The 21,422-nt window shown below is 31.9% G+C and overlaps 2 protein-coding genes across 4 annotated transcripts; one reads left to right on the top strand and one right to left on the bottom strand.

The window, feature by feature from the left end:
- Positions 1–8,197: 8,197 nt before the first annotated feature.
- Positions 8,198–12,861, bottom strand: LOC110619381 (probable pectate lyase 13). 2 transcript variants are annotated; one of them, XM_043958600.1, is made up of 4 exons: positions 12,123–12,861; positions 10,679–11,576; positions 10,128–10,377; positions 8,198–8,509 (listed from the first exon to the last, which is right to left on the bottom strand). In XM_043958600.1, exons 1-4 carry the CDS (start codon positions 12,254–12,256, stop codon positions 8,400–8,402), a joined length of 1,392 nt encoding a protein of 463 aa, XP_043814535.1. In that variant the 5' UTR covers positions 12,257–12,861; the 3' UTR covers positions 8,198–8,399. The 2 variants fall into 2 exon arrangements, with proteins under 2 accessions (XP_043814535.1, XP_021618483.1); XM_021762791.2 differs by having other exon boundaries at positions 10,175–10,377; positions 12,123–12,857.
- A 485-nt stretch (positions 12,862–13,346) lies between these two features.
- Positions 13,347–16,510, top strand: LOC110619382 (SHUGOSHIN 2). 2 transcript variants are annotated; one of them, XM_021762793.2, is made up of 12 exons: positions 13,347–13,753; positions 13,854–14,013; positions 14,106–14,143; positions 14,256–14,364; positions 14,775–14,798; positions 14,895–14,963; positions 15,056–15,097; positions 15,200–15,296; positions 15,398–15,455; positions 15,561–15,680; positions 15,762–15,899; positions 16,004–16,510. In XM_021762793.2, exons 2-12 carry the CDS (start codon positions 13,876–13,878, stop codon positions 16,296–16,298), a joined length of 1,128 nt encoding a protein of 375 aa, XP_021618485.1. In that variant the 5' UTR covers positions 13,347–13,753; positions 13,854–13,875; the 3' UTR covers positions 16,299–16,510. The 2 variants fall into 2 exon arrangements, with proteins under 2 accessions (XP_021618485.1, XP_043814110.1); XM_043958175.1 differs by having other exon boundaries at positions 13,351–13,732.
- Positions 16,511–21,422: the final 4,912 nt, after the last annotated feature.

Raw genomic sequence — 21,422 nt, 5'->3', positions numbered from 1 at the left:
TATTATTATTATTATTATTCACTGCAAAAATTTTCAGATTATATCCGTCTGTAATTATAGCAGATTTGCTTATGAATTTAAAATATGTTGATAATTTTTAATATAAATAATTTTATATAAAAATTTATGAACGAATTTAAAATTTATTAATAATTTATTGATATTATTAATTGATTTTAAAATTTATTAATAATTTATAAATTTATAAAATAATTGATGTTGAAATTTTCTGAAATACTTAAAATCTATTAGTATTAGTAAATTTGTTGATAATTTATTAATAAATTTTAATTTTAATAAATTTTAAAAGTTTAAATTATTAATAAATTTTAAATTTATTGGTAATTTATCTAAAATTTTACTGACTGATGTTACCTAACATTCACCCAAACTAAATTATGAGTTGTCACTATAAAATAAAAGTTACGTGGCAGGAATTTAACAAGTGAGAGACGTAGTCCCGCTACAAAAAGGGAAACTTAATACTTTAACACTCGGACTATTATCGTCAAAACTCGCCCTTTCTTGATAGGTCAAGACTTGACATATGGTTACCGTTACTAAGTACATTTCCGCTTCGCTTGCGATCATGGGATCACCTATCCATTAACTGGCAATATCCATTATCGAGCAGCCAGCCATATCATCGTCGGATTATCAGGAAATGTTATGTTTATCTCCATTTTCTTATAGTATAAAAGGGGAATGATCATAGAGACAAAGGTATGTTATTCTCTAACTCTAAAACTCTAAACAATTCGTTGCATTCTCTTCTTGTCACAATACTAACTTAAGTAGCGGAGTGACTATTATGGACACGCACCACCACCTCACATTTTCTTTCTTACAAGTTCTAACCAATCATAGCATAGTCTCATTCCAACCACGTTATCAATCTAATCTCAGTTACATTATTTGGTTTCGTTGTTGGAAACTCATTGAATTTTCTCTGTTCAATTGGGTTTACACTAGGGCCTTGTTCCTTTTTTCTCTTTAAAAAAGAAACTTTTTCTCCCTGTTCTTAGAAATGGCTGAAAGTGTACATGTCATCATTAGAGGACCTAACAAAGATAAAGGAAAAATAAGCAGATAGTAAAGAATGTCCCATCTATCCATCGAGGACCATAGACCAAGCAAGAGGTAAGGTTCGCCTCGCGATTCTTTCAAAATGACTTGGTGGTCGTTAAGCTTCTTGTAAACCGGTATGAGATAAGGAAGATACTAGTGGATACATGTAGTTCTAACCTTCTTATCTTAAATGTTTTCAATAAGTTAAGCTTGGATAAGAGCAGTCTTGTCAGAGTCTCTTACACGTTAATAGGGTTAGGAGATAAGACCGTGGTAGTACTATACACAATTAACCTTCCCCTGATACTCGGGGATGAAAAGTATAGGCAAGAATTGTATGCAAAATTTCTGGTGGTAGACATCCCATTTGCATACAAGGTGAAACTCGACCAACCGATCCTGAACTGCCACGGTATCACTATTAACATGGGTGCTATATGTCTTCAGCTTCTATCGCCTAAAGGAATAGCACTGATTCGAGGCAGTCCGAGATCAACCAAAGAAAAATACGAATACCCAGCAAAAAACCTCGAAAAAGCAACCATGTCCATCAATTTGCTGGAGAAGCCGAAATCTCACATAAAGTCGGAACCCGCAGATCTGATAGAGGAGGTCCAACTAGGAAGGAGCAAAAGGTGCGGTTTGACACTGCGCTAACCGGGAAAATGAAGGTTTGATTGATAGAGTTGCTAAACAATTGAGTAACCACTTTCGCTTGGTCTTCAAAAGATGTAACAGGTATAGACCCGACTATCATTCCCATAAGTTATCCATTGATAAGATTGTCAAACCAGTCCAACAAAAGAAAAAAGTTCACACTAGAAAGGCAACAGATGATTAAAGAAGAGATTGGCAAGCTTCTAAATGCAAGATTGATAAAAAAAAAAAAAAAAGAGTCTAGTATCCCATATGCCTAATCAATGCGGTCCTAGTAAAGAAGGCTAACGGAAATTGGAGGATGTATGTGGACTTCACTGACTTAAATAAAGTATGTCTGAAAGGTCACTACCTGTTACCGTCCATTGATAGATTAGTGGATTCGACCTCAGGGCATGTAGTGGTCTCTTTCCTTGATGTCATTTTAGAATACTACCAAATCATGATGGATACCGAGGATGCAGAAAAGACCGCGTTCATAATAGATGAAGGAGTTTACTGCTATAAAGTAATGTCTTTTGGATTGAAAAATGTAGGGACGACGTACCAAGGCGGGTGTAAGGAATCTTCAAAGAAATGGTGGGATCAATAGTGGAGGTGTATGTGGATGACATGGTGGTAAAGATTCGATCCTTGGAGGATCATCCAGAAGATATCCGAAAAGTTTTTGACGTTCTGGATAAGATGGGTATGAAGTTGAACCCTGAAAAATGTACATTCGGAGTAAAAGCTCGAAAGTTCCCTGGATATATAATCTCGGAAAGAGGTATAGATGCAAACTCTGAGAAGATCAATGCCATCCAAAACATGGAAGCACCCAAAACTATTAATGAGGTACAAAGGCTAAATGGGTAGGTCATTGTTCCTCAGGTGACCTGCCCATTCAGCCTTTGGCCCTCGGGGTGTCTACGGAAGCTTCCTATCTTCTACTGGATTCCATCTTAGACGCTTCTTCCCGGGCCTTGTACTGCCCGAGAGTAGCCTGTAACCTTTAGATATATTGGAGTATCTGCTCGTTGTTCAAATTACTAAGGCTTGCTTCGTTAACTATTGGAGGTGTGTTTTCGCGGAGGTCTGAGATAAAAAAAATGATGACTCCCTTATTAGTAGCAAAATTAGCTGCGATGGTAGGGCTACCGGCCATTTTGAGAGCGAGAGGAGAGAAAAGGAATAGAAAATCAGTCCTTATCTAAATGAATGAAAGGGATTCAATGGATATCCCCGCAACAAAACCAAATGATGTACTGGGATTAGATTGATGATGTGGTCAAAGTGGAATAAAGATGTGATTGGTTAGAACCTGTAAAGAAAAAAGTGTGAGGTGGTGGTAGGTGTCCAAAGCAGCCACTCCGACGCTCAAGTCAGTATCATGTCGAGGAGAGAATGCAATGAATTGTTTATAACTCTTATGCTAAAAAATAGCATAGTTTTACATCTGGAATCGTTCTCCTTTTATATCATGAGAGAATGAGGATAAATATGGTATTTTTTTAAAATTCGGCAGTAATGTGATCAACTGCTCGATAATGAATATCTTTAGCCAATTAAGTTGGTAATCTTGCAATCTTTGACGAAATGAGATTGTGCCTGATAACGATAACTTTATACCAAGACTCGACTTATCTAGGGGGCAAGTCTTGATGACATTTTAAGTGTCAAAATATCCGGATCTTCTTCTCCTATGGCAAGAGTATATTTTCCAGTCGTTAGATTCTTGCCACGTAACCCTTCTTTGAACGTATGTTATATAATATCACTTTTTTCTCCCATTCTCTTTTCTCTTGCATTATTTTATTAATTTTTTCCATAATTTTCTATATAATTTTCACTCATATTAATTTCTATCATATTTTTTATTATTATTTTCTTTCTATTTATATTTTTTATTATTTATTTATTTTTTTTTCCAATCATTTATTTTTTTGTCATTTCTCTAATTATATTTTTACTCTACCCTCATTCTTTCTTTTATAATTTTTATTTTTCTATTTTTTTAATTATTATTTTCTCTCATTTTATATTATTTATTTTTCTTTTATTTTCACTTTCTATGTACTTCTAATAAATATTGAATATAAATTAAAATTTAATAATAATAATAATAATATAATTAAAATTTTTTAAAACTAATTAAAAATTATTATTAATAATAAAATATATTATTTATAATTACTTTTTAAAATATTTAAAATTTTAAATAATTTATTAATGAATTGCAATTCATTCATATACTAATAAATTACGATTCGTTCATAATTCACAAACGAATTTACCAACAAATTTTACATCTATTAATAAATTATTTTTCTAATTTTAAATCTATTAGTACTGCTAACATATTTAAAAGCTATTGGTAAAAATTTATTAATGAACTCTTTATAAAACGAATCATAATTTATTGATAATTCATTTATTAATAGATTTTTATTGAATTATCGATCGATAATTCAGAAATTTTTTGATTTTAGTACTTTTTTTAATATTTTTCTCTCCTTATTTTCGCTTTTCTTATAACTTCATGAATTCATATTTTTATATATTTTAATTTACAAGTGATTAATTTATAATAAGTTTTATAATATATTGTAGGTTATTGGTCGATAAAGCAAAATCAATCTAAAATTGAAATGATTACACTGCAATTTAAAGTTATTCTGATTAGTTATTTTACTTACAAAAAATAAAATTTTCTATTAACTTATACATCAAAGTGTTTGACGAAAATATTAAATTTTATTGAAATAATCGAATCTTTATTAATAACATAGGATTTGAATTAAATATTAGAAAATAATTTGAATTTTTATTTTAAAAAATAAACAATTAATGGGATATTATATTAAAAATAAACAAATTAAATAAAATTATAATAGTTAATTTATATGTTAATTATAATATAAAAAATAATAAAAAATATTTTAAAATAATTAAAAATAAAAAAATTGGATAAAATTTATGAAACCAATAGAATATTATATATTTGTATTGTTCTTTTTTTTTTTTTTAAATTTTTCAGAAAAGGCCTTTATTTTTAGGTCTTGGGCCATCTCTGGGCTTGTGGACTTGTGCCTTTTGTTTTAGAGCTACACGGTTCATAGCCTATGCGCTTGTTAGTACTTAAGAAATTATTAATAAAATATATTTTTAAATTAAAAAATTAAATTATTTTTAAAGAAATAACTTCTTTTTTAAGAAAAATACATTTTTCTGCACTCTAAAATTTTTATTAATATTATTACATATAAATTTATTAATATTTTTATTTTTAAAAATTAATTAAATAATATATAATAAATTATTTTATTAGAAAATATTTTTCACAGAAAATATTTATTTTTATGAAAATAATTTATTTTTCAAAAAACAAATAAATACTTAACCCTATTATTTTATAAAAAAAATATTGTTGATATTTTTTAACCTTTAGCGTATTTAGAAAAATTGATAATAAAAAATATTTTCTATTTAAATGAAAAATCAGGTCAATTCTAAAAAAAAATTACTAATTGTTTTTAAAAGAGAAAATTATTTCTTAGATCTTAAAAATTTTATCATCATTACTATGTATAAATTTATTATTATCCTAATCTTTAAATTAAAATTAAATAATAAAATAAATAAATTATTTTATTACAAAATATTTTATATAAAAAATATTTGTTGAAAATATATCTTTTATATAAATAAATTTTCAACAATAAACTTTTATATTAAAATTATTTATTTTTAACCAACATAATAATCCTGTAATATTTATATTTGGATGAGGAAAATTAACTGTTCGCATTCTCAATGAATGGACTAATATAATAAATTATTCTAAACTCAAAATGAGTAAGAATGTGTATCTTGATTTTTATTTATAACTTTTATATTGTGAAAAGATAGAATCGATTATTGAAAATTCGGCAAACACTAATTAATACATAGAAAATCTCGCGAATATAAATATAATGAGATTTATTGGATTATATCCGTTAATAATAATTTTATAAAATTTTAACTTATTCCAAATAGATTGAGTTTTGATGAATAATTCAGTAATATAGTATTTTAATTTTTCTTACTGTGGGTAAAATTTTTTTACAGTGAGATTTATCTGACAGCATATCAATTATAGATTTATGCAATAATAATTTTATTACGTAACCAGTTATATAATGACAACACATTTATATTACGTGATTATTATGTTACGTTAATATATTTTTTATATAAATAATTTTTAAGAGTAAATGGAGCCTTCATAGTAAAATTATTTATTTTTAACTAATATAATAATCCAATAATATTTATATATGGATGAGGAAAATTACCATCGTATTGACATCCTAGATTCTCTCTCTTTCGCATAGAGATTCTTTGGGAAAAGCATATGTAAAAATGAAGGGGTCGGTTTGGCAATATCTCCGACAACCAAACATTGACATGTTAATTCATTATTATTATTATTATTATTTCATGAAATAACACATCATGGAATGCTTACAAATTTATAATAAAATAAAATAAATATAAGGACATAATAAATTCAAAATTCCACTCTGCCGCCCATACCCTATCCATAATCAATTTTTTATAATAAATTAAAAAAAATACCACTAAATTAGTGACTTAATAATTTCTTCTTTTCATTTATTTTGCTAGAAATTTTATCAAGGTTGATCTTATAAATTGTTTTAAATTTCTTATATATTAAATATCAGGGGCTAGAATTTGGAAAACAAAAATAAAGCACCTAAACTTGAGTGAATCATCTATTGAATTCAAAATTGAATGGTATTAAATAAATTAAAAATTAAAATTTTAATATTTATAAAATTTAAATCAAATCAATTTTGAATTATTGTAAGTGATGACCGCTGGATTTCTCCATCCGGTCTGGAGCCAAGTCCACAACACCAGCTTCTCTTTTGGGGCCTTCAAGTCTCATCACATGCATCAAGTCCGGCCCACTCAGCCTGAAGGACGGACTCCCATCAATCTCCTCAATCAGGCCGGCCTAACCCTTTGAGCCCGATGAATAAAATCCTCTCCGTGTTCAGCTCATATCATATCATTCGGTCCGATCCAGAATCAGGAAGAAAACCTATCCATCCTTCACTTGGGACCACCCGTACGTGCGATCTGATTTCCTCGTACGTCCATATCAAAATAACAGGGACATGTGGCCCAATGACACACATTCTGTTACACGTCACTAGCAGACAAAAGGAAACATATAAAAGGAGAAATACTCTCCTCTAGGTCTAAACTTTTTCCAGTTTTACAGAACCCTTGTAAAACCCTATTTTCTGGATCTCAGATCATCAATTGGCGCCGTCTGTAGGAAAAATATAACCCTGGTCCTCACGAGTACGGTGCGCTGAGCGAGCATGCTCAGGCCTGTATGGAGGGAAGGCCCCTTGTGCGGGTGGATCAAAAGGTATCTCACATCGGAAAGAGGTTGAAAGGAAGAAGGCCTTATAAGTCTCTATCCTTGAAACTCCAGTGAACGCGTTTTAAGCAAAACCGTGTGGTCTTAAACCAAAGCGGACAATATTCATTGGTGTGGATTTAGGATCCAGATGACTCAACGTCATCAGTAAGAAACATAAATGTTGAAAAAAACTATAAATATTTTAGATAAAAAATAAATAAAACTCTAAAAATTCATCTTGTATTAAATAGTCCATACATAATTACGTGATCAAACGAATCATACATATAAATTTACGAGCTAAAAATTACTAAAAATTGTAGTATTTCTCGCTAAATATTTAAGTATAAAAGTTAAACCACAGTTCCACGTATTATTCCATTGTATATTGATTGACAGACTCTTTTTTACATGATCATAACGTTCTAGAAAACAATACTGGAATAGCCCAAGAGAAACTATTTTTCTCACAAAAAATATAGTTCCAAATGGTTAAAACAATCAATATTTTCTAATCTTTTAATCTATGAGAATCTCTTTGATTTTGACAAAAAAAAAAATTCATTCAAGAGGAAAAAAATTGAGAGCTAAGAGACGAGAAAGAGCAGAGAACTTAGAGAGAGAAATTCCATATTTTGAGAAAAAGAACGTTCTAAGAGTTTTTGTGTTAGTAGGCATTTAACCTGCACCAACATTATCCTTGGTAGTTGCATAAGTTGCCATGCAACTGCCAAGTCAATTATTTAATTTTTTAATTAATTGTTTTAATCAAATAAATTAATGACTTCTTCTGTCTAGGTTTAGCGAAGGATCGTTGGTGGTTGCTCGCACAAAGGAGCGAGAGGGTCAGTAAAGAACATATCACCTTTACCTATGCTTATAACTTCTGATCTCTTGATCCAAAAAAAAAGTCAACAAAAAATTTGAATATAAATAAAAATAAATGTTTAAGTTGTTTGTGCATGCCTAAAAATTCCAATGAACCCCCACCACATGTCCCTACAAATTGAATAAGATATATATATATATATATTTTTCATGCTATACATTGGATAAGTAATGGAACCAAGCTCCTTTTGATATTTTTTTTTTCCACTTTTCCACCATTTACATCTTAATTTGATGCTTTAAATGTCAACTTGTATAATCAATAATGATCATGATAATATATTACCAACCATACAAGTGCACAAAATTAAAATACACAAAAAGATCGAGCTAGCACAAGTGGGTTGTGGAGCGCCGCTCCCAAAAATCATTCCAAAGTAGTCACTATCACCACCGGAGGACCCAACACTTCCGGTGTTGGTGGTGCCGGTGCTGCTCCCGTAGCCGCTGAATCCTGGACCGGAGAAGCTCTCATGCCTGTCCCAAATTTAAAAAAACCCCTCATTAATAAAAATAATAATAACTTGCTAGCTATTTTCATAAAAAAATAATAATAACTTACTAGCTGAAAGTTTTAGAAACACTAGTCATTTCTTTTCATTATCTGAACTTTTTTTTCCATTTTAAGTAAAATTAATAATAAATCAATCTATTAATGACTTTTTTTCATAAATCATGATTAATTTGCAACTAATTATCATAATTTTTTATAAGTTTAAGTGATTAGTAGATTATAGTTTAACACTTTATTGCAACTCCCAGTGGTCAACTAGATAATTTATGAATCCAAGTCCAAGTGAACACAAAGTCAAAAATGAAAGATGCAACCTAACAGTCACAAGCGGGAGAGAAAAAGCTCAATTTCCAAGACTGATGTAGCTAAGAGCATAGAAATGGGACCCATCAATTTGATAAAGAAAGAACGCATATTGGCTGGAAAGCAGCTAAGACGAATATTACTGAGAATCACCAACGGGAAACACCTCAACACTCATCACCAACTAGATGCCCTACGTGGGTCCCCTACAGCTTCGATTTGTACCTTCAAAAAAAGCCTACCTTTTAGAAACTAGCTCCCTATTTGTTTTTTTTTTTTATTTTTTATACACCAACTCAATTAATGATTGATTAAGGTGCAAAACGCTCTCACAATTTTAAAACGTTTTTTAAATTCTAAACTTCTAATTAAAAGAGAAAGAAAGAGTCGTGCTATTTTGTTGTTCTTCTTTTCTCCTCCATCCTGTTAACCCACATGCATATTTTTTTTCTAAATGGCAATAGGCTATGGTCCCCTTTTGACATGGACACGAGAATCCTACTCACCCAAACCCACTGCAGATGCAATGCAGCATGCAACACATCTATCACTTTTGACTAAAGGTTTTGGGTAAATTTTCAAAACAAACTCCTTTACGTCTCCCTTGTGATTCAAACTCAAACAGACAATTGTTGGCAGGAAAGTGAATTGACATTGCATTTATTCAGTATATAAATTGACATTCAGAAAGTAAATTTTCACTTAAAACTACAAAAAGCAACTATCTACATATAAAATTTAAGGGGTAATTTATATTATATTCTCTAAGATTTAATAAAATCTGCCACTTAGATCTTAGTCTCTACTTTTTCTAATAGTAAATAATTTTAATCTCTAAGCTAAAAGTAAAATTTGGATTACTAAATTGTAAAACTTTTGTTAATAGTATGAAATATTAACTAATTCAAGTTACACCCCAATCAAACTAGGGCTTAGAAAAGGATTTGTTAATCAAGTGAAAGTGCTACTAACTTGAGCAATTTCCAAAGCTAAAAGTGCATAACCACAGGGACCCCAGGGTGGTACCAACGGTAAAACAAATTAATGAAAAGCCAAGACTCCGACAGATGAACTGTTATAAAGCTGTTGCGTCTTTAGCAAGATTCCCAACGCACACGCATGATCACGTGCACCCATTGTAAAAGTGGAAGACAGTTGCATGTTGTCTTGCTGGTTGGCTGCTTCCTCACATTCAAGAAAAAACTACTATTTCCACTCCCCTTTTTTTATTGTTCCAAAAGTTCACACAAGGATATTTTAGAGAAAAGACATGTTTACCCTTAAATTGAAAAAAGTGAGGATGAAGACATGCAGTGGGGTCATACCTGGGCCCACCAAATACACCAGCGTTCATTGTGAGTTGGTTAATTATTCCAGCTGATTTGGGCTCCACGCTAGACGCTTTCGCATACTGGGCGCTCAACCCAGCTCCTGACGGTACGAAGAATGCTCCATTTACCATTATGTCCCCATCTGTCCTCCAATTCCAATCTGCCCAACCTTCGTTCGTGTCCACGCGCTTCGTCACCTGCCATTTTTAACTCATAATTAAAATTTGAACCAACATTGGAACTTGCAACCCACCCAAATTAGATTCTTGTACCATCATTAATTATCTGGGAGCCACCCCTCTCACGCGCACTTTGGTCTTAATTTTTATCCCCCAAATCATAAATGGCGGCGCGTCTTAACCACACGCCGCCATTGCAAGTGGCATAACATAACACCACTAAACAAACATCCCTTTCAATTATCAATTTTAAGTCAAAAAAGGTCCCCACAAATATAATTAATTAAAAAATAAATAAATAATAGGAATTCGGACTCACCTCTTTGGCATTTGGATCCGCCGGTGCAATATACCGATTACCCTGACTATTAATGGTGGGGTTACCGCTACCGCCGATTGCATACATCTCCCAGTACGTGAAATCATTGTTCACCACGTGTATATATCCGCGTCTACACCGAGGCATACGCTGCACCAGCGCCTCGCCGAATATATTAAAGGCTATGGTCACCTGCATTCCCGAGTCCAAAATGTACCCATCGTCGTGCCCCAGTAACATCACCTCATCATGGTGAGAAAAATAGTTGTTTGATATTGTGATCCCAGTGGACCCCATTATAGCATCGATCAAACCATCTGTACAAGATGCTAGAGTGCAATGATCAATCCATATTTTCTGGGACCCATAGATGGAGATTCCATCACCGTCCGATCTTCCCCTGTACCCGACGTGTGTTGGTGATGATGCTATGTTAGTGTTGCCCGAGGGTTTGCAATTGTAGACGTGGATGTTGTGGATAATAATGTGGGAGACGTACTGGAGTGTGATGCATCCATTGCCCGTAATGTGGACGGTAGCTCCACGACCGTCGATGGTTTTGTAGCTGTTGACGATAAGTTCGTGTTTGAGCTTGATAGTCATACTGGTGGAGAAGATGATCCAGAGGGGTTCGTCTTGGATGACGCCGTAACGGAGGGTTCCCGGAGTTGGGTTGGCGGGGTCACGGTCGGATGAGTCGGTGACTATGTAGATCTGGCCGCCTTTGCCGCCTAATGCACCCTGACCGAAGCCGATGACACAGTCGGCTAAGCGCTGGCGGTTGTTAGACCAGTTGGAGTCGCACCGCCAGCAGTCGTCGATTGGGTTTCCAGTTTTGCATTTGTCCTTTTCTTGGGTCGACAAAAGTTGTCTTACTGATATAGAATCATCCACTCTCCTACAAAGATTAAAGAAAGGATAAGAAAAGAAAAATACCCAAAAAAGTTAAAAGACCATAACCTGTTTGCATCGAAAGAACATGTAAAATCAAAATTGGAACAAAAAAGCAGAGTGGGAGGGTTAAAAAGGCAGGGGAAACAGAGAAAACAGAGTAAATGCTTAGTCTGTTTGGTTGATAGGAAAATGTAGTGAACGGACGAAAAAATGGCTGAAAACAACTAAAGAAGAAAATGACTACCGTATGCACAGGTAAAATAGAACAGCAAATCCCTGTTTGGTTGCTCAGAAAAATGCAACAAATAGCAGAAAACGGATCTAGATCAAAATCCTTGAAAATGATAAGGACCACCATGTTGAAATGGGGAAAATACAAGCTGGAATCTTCACTTGCGAGGAAGAAAAATCTAGCAAACTAAACAAACCCAAACAGCAAAAAACACAAAATGAAGTAAACCCAGAGTGGATTTGGCGAGATTTAAACAAAATGAAGTGATCCCAAAACTGGATTTAGCAAAATTGAAAGAGTGGGATTAAAGAAGCTCACCTTTGAACATCATACGCAACAGCTTCAGGATCAGGGTGTTGGTGGGGAAGGGAGAGATAGAAGGAAGTAGCTCCATTAAAGAGAAGGGAAAAAGTAGAGAGGCAAATTAAGAGAATGTAGAAGTTAGGAACCATTATTGAAGCAGTAAAGCAATAATAATGGGTTGGATATTTGTTGTTTCCGCTTTTCTTTCTTCTCTGTGAAAAAGAATCCTCTATAGGAGAAGGGTTGAAGAAGAATGATGTCTTTCTCTCTTGAAAGAACAACAAAAACAATAAACGATAAAAGAGCTGCAAAAATCTAGGAAAATGTGGTAGTACTGTTTATATAATAAAAATGAAGATTAGGATAATAATTTATACAGCAAATAATTTCAAAACTGGTGTTACCATCTGGTAGGGTTTATTGAAAGTTTTATTATTATTATTCTAATTTCAATAAGATGGAAGAGAGGAAGAAGAGAAAGTAGAGGAATGGTGGCTGTGATGGGACAATAATGAAAGATGATAGGAGAAGGAGAGAGCGAGAACGGAAATCTCCCTCCTCTTTCTCTTTCTTCTTCTTTCTCCTTAGCCAGCAGAGTTTTACACTGTGCTGTCAAATATATTCCTGCCTTAGCTAATTATTTTAGGTTTAAGGGATTAAAAAATCAATAAAAAGAGGTAAATTTTATTTTTCCATTAAAAAAGAAAAAGCTGAAAGTTTTCTTCTTTTTCCTACGTTGTGAGACAAGTTTTGATGGGTTGCTGTGGGACGGAGATTCGTGTTTGCCGGTGAGCATGTTCTCTACTTAGTATAAGACCCTACTGAGGTAGTATGAGACAAAACTGTTCTTCACTTTTTGGCTTAGTGAGGTAAAAAAGGCATTTACAATTTATCGAAAAGCTGCTACGTTTAAGTAATTTTACCTCCAATAATTTACAATATAATCTTTAAATTTTAACAAAACTTATAATTTAATTTATATTTATTTAATAATTTAATTTTTAAATTTTTATTTATTAATAAAATAATTTTTTATTAAATTTATTATTAATCAATTACTAATTAAAAAAACTAAACATATAAACCAGTAATATATAAAGTATTTTTAATTAATTAACCTTTATGTTAATTTAGTATTATATAATAAAAAATAAAATTTATTTAAATAACGAGTGCGGATGACGGTGCACGTTAGATAAGTACAACGCCAAATTCGCTTAAGCTGCATAACTCGCTCAAAACTACGTAGTTTCAGGTCGGAGAGTACTAATTAAACTACGTCGTTTACAGGTGGAAATTTGAATTTTGCAACTCCTCACTTCCCCGCCGGTCCGCTCATCTTCTTTCGTCACTTCTGCATCTCACCGTACTCTCTCGTTCTCCAAAAATCTCTCAGCCTACAGTCGTGACTGCATCTTCGCCGACGGTCCTCCTCCATGTCCTTTTCTTTGTCGTTGTCGCCCTTTTGACGTCCTACACACCCGTATACTTTTTTCCTTTCTTCCAATCTACAAGTTCTAGATTTGAATCGTCATCTCGACCTTGCTCATCCACGCCGCTCAATCTGTTCTTCTCATTGCTGCTTCGTCCTCCACAATCGTGAGAACAACAGATATAAAGCCTAGGTTTATATGTTCTTCTTCAATGTATGATGTTGTATTTGTTTATTTCTGTCCAGTTTCTTGTGCAATGTGATTAGGGTTTAGGTTTATTTTCTCAATGACTCGGGAAATTGATATTGGTCAGGTAACAAAGCAAAGGAGAGGACATGGAAGACGGATCTGAAGTTGAAAACATGCCAAGGAAAACGCTTGCTGATATTAGTAACTTGTCACAGCAAAACCAAGATAAGAGACTTGAATCCATTTCTTTTAATCCTAAAGATTACATTAACAAGCTCCATCAGGTATACATTTCTAAGCTTTCTAAATCATATTAACAATCTTCACTTTTTTGTTGTCATTCATCTTAGTGTGTTCTCTCTCTCTCTCTCTCCAGGAAAATTTATCACTGGTGAAGCTTCTTGCAGATAGAAAGTATCCTTTATAATTTGTAATTAATTTGGCTTAGTTTCCTTTTCCCCCCGCTTTGATTGTTGAGATTTCATTTGAGCAATCCTTGTGTGTTATTCCTTAGTTTGATCAACAGTAAAATCATTCAATCACATGTATTCCAGTTACAGAAACTGAGAACAGAATGTCAACAACTGCAGCAAAAGAATCTCCAGCTTGCCCAATCAAATAGTCAGATGCTGGCGGTAATGTTCATTACTCAGGAATCAATTTCTTGATAACATTTGGATAAATTAATAAAACCCCTTCAGGTTTGTCCTAATATGAATTTAGTCGTTAATGTATAAGATATGAGTTCTTTCATTACCATTTAGTCCCCAGCATTGTAATTTGTAAATTTGACTGTATTTTTGTCTTTGCAAGCTTAAAAAATTGATTTGATTTTAGCCCCTAAAATGGTTATGATATGAAACGCAGCAGTCCTTCAAAATCTTGCACTTTTTTTACTGTCATGATCTAGCACTATATTAACTGATTTTGATATGTTAGGGAAAACAAAGTGTATATTGGGATAAACCGTAGGTGGTTCTTAGTAATTTGTTTGAGAATGACCATACCTCTTGGCGACACTGATTTTTATCACATTAATATGCAGGAACTAAATACAAGTAAAGATAGGGTGAGCTTCTAAACATTTCAGGTGTCAGAATTTTGTTTCTTAATTTTTCATATTCTTCCCTTTCATAGTTAACAATATTGTTACGTTATCATTTAGCTTAAGGTGCTTCAACATGAACTGGGATGCAAAAATATCTTGCTTAAAGTAAGGGAATTGGAATCTGAGGTTAGCTTAGCCACTACACTTTTTGCCTTTTGTATGAATTACCATTAGGTTATCAAATATATTCATAACCAATGGTCTCTTTGCTTTCCCAGGACAAAGCAAATGTAGGGAGATGCCAAATTAATGGAGCTGGGGTAATTGTGCAACTGACCTCAATACCATCTCAAGTAATTTTGTGGAATTATCCCTCATTAGTACCTATTGTATTTACACCTTTTCTTTTCCTCCTACATTAGGTTGAAACCATGAAACATGACGAAGTTGGGGAATTCTGCCAACCAGACAAGAGTGACAATGAACCTTGTAATAAAAAGAGGAGGCGACAATCCAAATGTATCAGCAAGCCAGACATTTTCAAAATTTTTGGAACTCTTTTCTTACTTTTTGTTTGTTTTCTAAAAGAAGCTGATACTTTCCCTCTTGTTTCTGTGTAGCTCTGGACTCTGCTACAGTTAAACCAGTCCAACCTAAAGAGAGGATTAATAAGAAGAGGTTTGATATATTGCTACATGGAAATTGATTATTAAGTGGGTTTTAGCGTTGCTAAATTAATTTATTTGCGCTACATATTTTTCTTGCTGTGCTTTGTTTGAGAAGGCAATCTGCTACATATAGAGCCAAGGATCAAGAAACAACTGATGATGTGTTAGAGACATGTAATGCCCTGGATGCTCTTGGAGAACCAACTGAATCTGAGAAAAAGGTCAATAATAAGAGGTTTGTTTTCACTCTCTACTGCTATAAAAATTCTGTTCATAAAAGGAATTTTGAGACATGAAGAAATGCTTGTCTCTACAGGCTTTCTGCAAGAAGGCAATCCGCTAGGTTTAAAACTGGGAAACAAGAACCAACTGATGATATATTTGAGACAAATGATACTTTGGGCCCTACTACAGTTAAACCAGTCCAAAGTGAAATGAAGATTGATAACAAGAGGTATACTTGCACAGTCTACTGCTCTATAAATTGTGTGCTTAGGTGACTTTTAATTTTCTGCATTCTCAAAAGAATTTAGAAATATGAAGGAATGCTTTCAACAGGCATGGTTCAAGAAGGCAATCTGCTAGGTTTAAATGTCAAGAACAAGTACATGAAGCATCTGAAAACTTATTTCAGAAAGATGATGCTAAATTTTCTATTTCTCCCCTGCATGAATGTGGTCCAACATCATCAGTCTCATCACTGAAAGATGAAACTGAGGCAGCACTTAGTGCCCCTCGATCTGAAGCTCAAGCATTACAAACGTCATCTGTTCGACCCAAGCGTCAAGCTGTTGAGAAGGTTCAATCCTACAAAGAAATTCCAATTAATATCAAGATGCGCAGAACTAACTGAATGGAAATCCTTTCTCAAACTAACATTTTATTTTGTGGGGACCAAATGTTTTCATCTGAAAAGATCTCTTATGGAAGCATCCTGCTAATCACTGTAAAATTTGTGGTTGGTGATTAAGAAGTACACAAATATCAATCTAGTATTTACCATCGAATTCCCGTAGAGTGTGAAATATGTTATTTTGAATCATATGTTGTTCTTTCTCCCTCTCTCTCTCTCTCTCTCTCTCTCTCTCCGCCCTTTACTCATGTTTGTATCAGCGTGTATGTTGGGGATGTTTTGTTTTTAGTCTTGTTTTATCAATAGTAATAACAAATTATGTGGATGATAAAAATGATATTTATTGTTGAAGTACATGAGGTAATAAAGAGAATGCATGTGATACCATATGTCAACAATCTTATGCAACCAGTAGTGCACCAAGATCAGTTGAGGGAAGAAAGCCCAAGCTTCTATGTGCAGAATGCTGAGAGGTGATTCCTGAATTTACCAAAACCAATTCCAATGCCTTTTAGATTTTTATTCCAAGCATTTAATGACTAATCTGCTTTTGACCATAGTGCCTCTTATCAGTGAAAAGTCAGTGACCTCTTATAGATGACAAGGTTTATGGCTTAGGTGCGCAAGATCTTCCAAGTGCAAGGCCCTAAGGAAGGTGTACCTCAAATTTCAACTTCTACTAAGCATGTGGATTGGGTATAGTCTATATTGATTGTTTTGTTGCCTAGTGGTTAGATGGTTAACTTTGGATTGATGCTTTGAAATGTCAATTAGTTACACAGAGCTAATATTTGATATTGATATTGATTATGAATTTTTATTGTAAATTTTATACTTTTGCTTTTGGCCTCTCTAAGGTGCACCTAGGATATAGAATCCCTTTACACCTTTGTGCACCTTGCACCTTCACGACTTTTCCATAAACAACTTGTGCCTTTAACATCTACATGGGGCTATTTTTTTCTTTGGCAACTCAGTTTCTTATGCTCAGGTCTTCAACATTTCTTAAGGACTGCAAAACCTGCTTTGAATATTTGAATTAGTTGCAGAGACAACAAATTATGTCCCAACTGCTATCCAGTGAGTTTAATCTTGAATTGCAACTAAAACTTAATCCCAAATTAGTTGAAATTTAGCCATATAGATGGGTAAGTGGTAGAACAGATAGTATCAATACATGCATGTACAGTCAATAATATGTTGCATTGGACAGATAGTCCAAAAATGGAGAACCAATCTTGCAGCATAAGAGATCAGGAAGCCTTTTAAAATTTCTAAAGTTAGAAAAAGGAAAAAACCAAAAGTATAATTTTGCTGCCTGCCGTGGTAAATGGTTATATATTGATAGTATGGACATAATAATGTTATTGTTACTCGGCAAAAGTAAATTTTGCGCTGACTGGTCGCAAAGTTGTAAGCAGAGGAAACTGTTCTCATGTCTTCTATTTGGCCGAAAGTAATTTATTTCATTACAGTAGTGAAAATAATGTTAATAAGATTCTCAAAATTTAGAAATTGAAATTTTCAGAATGTCTCAAGCGTTACTAATCCTCCTTCCAACTTCAGCTGATGTATTATCTCGTTGCCAATCAATGAAATTCATGGTGCAAGTATTTCAAAATCTTTGAAATCATAGTGGGGTGCATGCAAGGTGTGAATTTAATTAGAGATTTGGATTAGTAAATAGGTATGGAATCTGGGTATCTGAATATGGTCAACATTTTATTATATATATATAAGAAATCTGATCAAGAGCTTTTTTTTTTTTTGAAAGTGATTCGAAGTTAATAATTTTTTTTTATTTTATAGGGAAAAAAAATTCATTCTTTTATTTATAGTATTGAGATATTTAGCAGGAAAAAAATGGAATCTAATATCTAAGAATTATCAAGTTTTAAGCATAGTTTACTAGTTAATAACGATCAAAAGAGGGAGAATCTGTAAATCAAATGCTATCCTCTAAGCACTTTATTGTTGTCCTAGAAAAATGTCCAAGAGTGGCCCAACTGGACTCTTTAAGAAAATAGTTTGGTACAACTCCAAAAATTTAAGAAATTGTCTTGTTTTCATATGTAAACTAGTTAAATGCCCGTCCATTTGCACGGTTGCTTTTAAAATTTTGTTTTTTTTTTATTTTTGAAATAAGAATCGGGGAGTAAAATCTAAAATTTCAGATTTATTTTTGATGCACTTATTAATCAAATTAAGTTCAGTAAGTGCTTAAAATTTATTTTTAAATACAATTTTATTTTGTAAGATCTATAATTTTTAATTTAATGAAATATTAAAAATTTTTGAAATTGGACAAAAAATAAAGCTTATAATTTAAAACAAATTCTTTGCATCAAATAAAATGATTTTATATTTTAAAAATTTTTTTTTTATGGCTAATATTTATGAACTACAGAGTTTTTTATAACGGCTTAGGATCATAATATTTTTACTAATGTAATAGTGGAATGGTGAATTAAAGAGGATAGAGAAAGGAAAACTTCATATTCAAGATAATTAAATAATTTTTTTTCCTAAAACTAGTAATATTGTATCAATTTAAAGAGAACTAAATAAGGTTTCAGTGGTAGTTCTAAAGACAGGTAACTCTAAGGATTTAACTTTGAAAAACTTCATATCAAAGATAATTAAATAATTTTTTTTTTACATTAATTTAAAGAGAACTGAATAAGATTTTACTTGGTAGTTCTAAAGAGTGGTAACTCTAAAGATCTAACTTTTTTTTTTTTTCAATATATATAGATTTAACATGAATAATAATTTTAAAATATTTAACTCGATGTGCTGTCTAACTCAATCAACGCATTCACACAGCTCATTCACTCGTAAACTCAAGCTAATCCCAAGCTGGACTCCTTTTAATTTTCGTTGATTTCCTAAGAACTCGTTCTCAATTTGTGCAATGTTAAATTGAAGACTCTCGACAAGGCAATTAGTTGTTTAAGCTGTTTTTAGTGTTAAAGAAAGCTTACGTAATCATCCTTTCTCATCTATGCTTGATTTATTTGTTGATGCCACCATAACTTGAGTATTTTAGGTAATATCAATGTACGTAAGTTAGGTATTGCTCCTCATAATAATAATAATAATAATAAATAAATAAATAAAACGAATAAAAATATAAATATATTATTCGAGATTCTATATTAATTATGAAATAATGTGTATAAGAGATTATATAAGATTAAGAACTTTATTAAAATTATTATAATTTTAAAAATAATTTAATTTTGTATCTAAAAGCAGCGTTGCTCATTCCTATATATATAAAAAAAAAAGTACAAATGATAGGTTAGGTGCAGCAGCCCAAAAAGGATAAAAGAGAAAGGAGGCATGAGGGACCTCTCCAATAAAGAGTTTAAGAAAAAAAAAAAAAAAGCAGGATGACAAAAAGCACCCCCCCGTTTTCACATCATTTCACTTTCCCCTCCCTCCCTCCCTTCCTTCAACTGCTCGAAACCGCGTTCTTGCACGAATTCTTTTTAATTTTAAATTGATAATTCTAAAACAAAATTCACACTGTCCTCTAATAAAATATTCATTTAAAACAAATTTTCAATTTTTTATTTTTTATTTATTTCATCTGATTTTAAGGATTCCAGCTGCTCATTCTAGAAAAAAGAATTACAAAGACAACCTACCTCATGCTTGCTTTTTTTATCTTCTAATAGATTAGTGATAGCGTCTAAATCAACAGAGTTAATCTAAGTTTTTTTAGCAGATTATGTTTGACTTATCATTTTTTTTTAATTTAATCTAACTCAAAATATCTATAAAATTAAATTTAATTCGTTTAGAAAATAATTACATTAAATTAATAATGTAACGTATAAATTCATATCTTCAAATTGATTGAAGACAACCCATGAAAATTTGGAATTTAATCAATAATATGGAAGTGGAATTTTATCTATTTTTCCAATACTAAGCTCAAGTCAGTAGTGGACATGTCATTATCCAAAAAAAATTAACGGCTAAATATTGAGTTCCATCATTCTATTTAATTATTGGGATAAAGTTTTTGATTGCTTGATTTAACCTAAAAATTAAGAAGTTTTTTTTTTTTTTGGGTTTTTTGCTAAACTAATCTTAAATTGAAATTTGTAGACTAGTTTAGAGAAAAAAATTGAAAAATAATTAAATAATTAAACAGTAAAATTTGGCATTAATCCGAAAATTAATACTAGCTTATATCCAACTTTGAAAACCATAGATTTGGTTTCCTTATTCCTATGGAACTAAGTTGGAGTGGATTTGAGCCTATTCCACTAAAATGAAGAAATAAAAATTTTCAAAATTTAACTTAGGTTTCAATCTTTTCAGAAACAATAATTAGAAATTTAAAAAAATATTTAAAAAAATAAAAATATATCTAATGTTCTGATATTCAAAAATAAGATTTAGCGTGGTTGTGTAAATTTAAATGATGAAGAAAATGTTCGCTCTTTTATCTATTTTTCTTTTATCCATAAGTGACGTTTAACCGCTTTTCTATTATAGTGTTATTTGTTTCAATTACTCAAATTTATACGTATGAATGTGTCAATCATTTTTTACGTTAAACGATTATTTAATTTTTCTCAACATCTATATAGACAGAGTAAGATAACTAAATTAACACTCTTATCTTTTATCACGTCATTGAATCGGACTTTATTTGTATGGATCCATCCGCATAGTCTGTTAAGCCTACTTTACATTATCAAACTTGAATCCACAATGTAAAAACAGTTGGCTTGAGTGGGACCTAATAAATTTTAGATCAGCATTTTTCTTATAGCTAACTGGGAGTATCTTAGGGTAAAAGAGAGTGCAAGACATTGACAAATTATGACGTGTCAAATTGCTATTGCACCACTCGAAATGGCCCCACATAGCACATAAATACCGTAAAGACAAAAAAAGTAAAAAACAAAAATGAAGTTGGAAGAAGAATTAATATGTGCATGTAACACCCAAAAAGCAAGAAAGACCATAGCTTGTTTAATTTCAAAATCTTAAACTAAATCTGTTTTTGTCTTATAAGTAGACTTAAATTTACATCAAAATTTAAATGGAGTATTATAATTTTATTTTTAAAATAAAGTCTCAATAATTATTATTTTGTCTTTA

Source organism: Manihot esculenta, chromosome 7 (assembly GCF_001659605.2).
Source record: "Manihot esculenta cultivar AM560-2 chromosome 7, M.esculenta_v8, whole genome shotgun sequence".
Taxonomy (NCBI): domain Eukaryota; kingdom Viridiplantae; phylum Streptophyta; class Magnoliopsida; order Malpighiales; family Euphorbiaceae; genus Manihot; species Manihot esculenta.
Note: the sequence above shows the minus strand (reverse complement) of the source record. Positions and strands in the feature narration are given on the sequence as shown.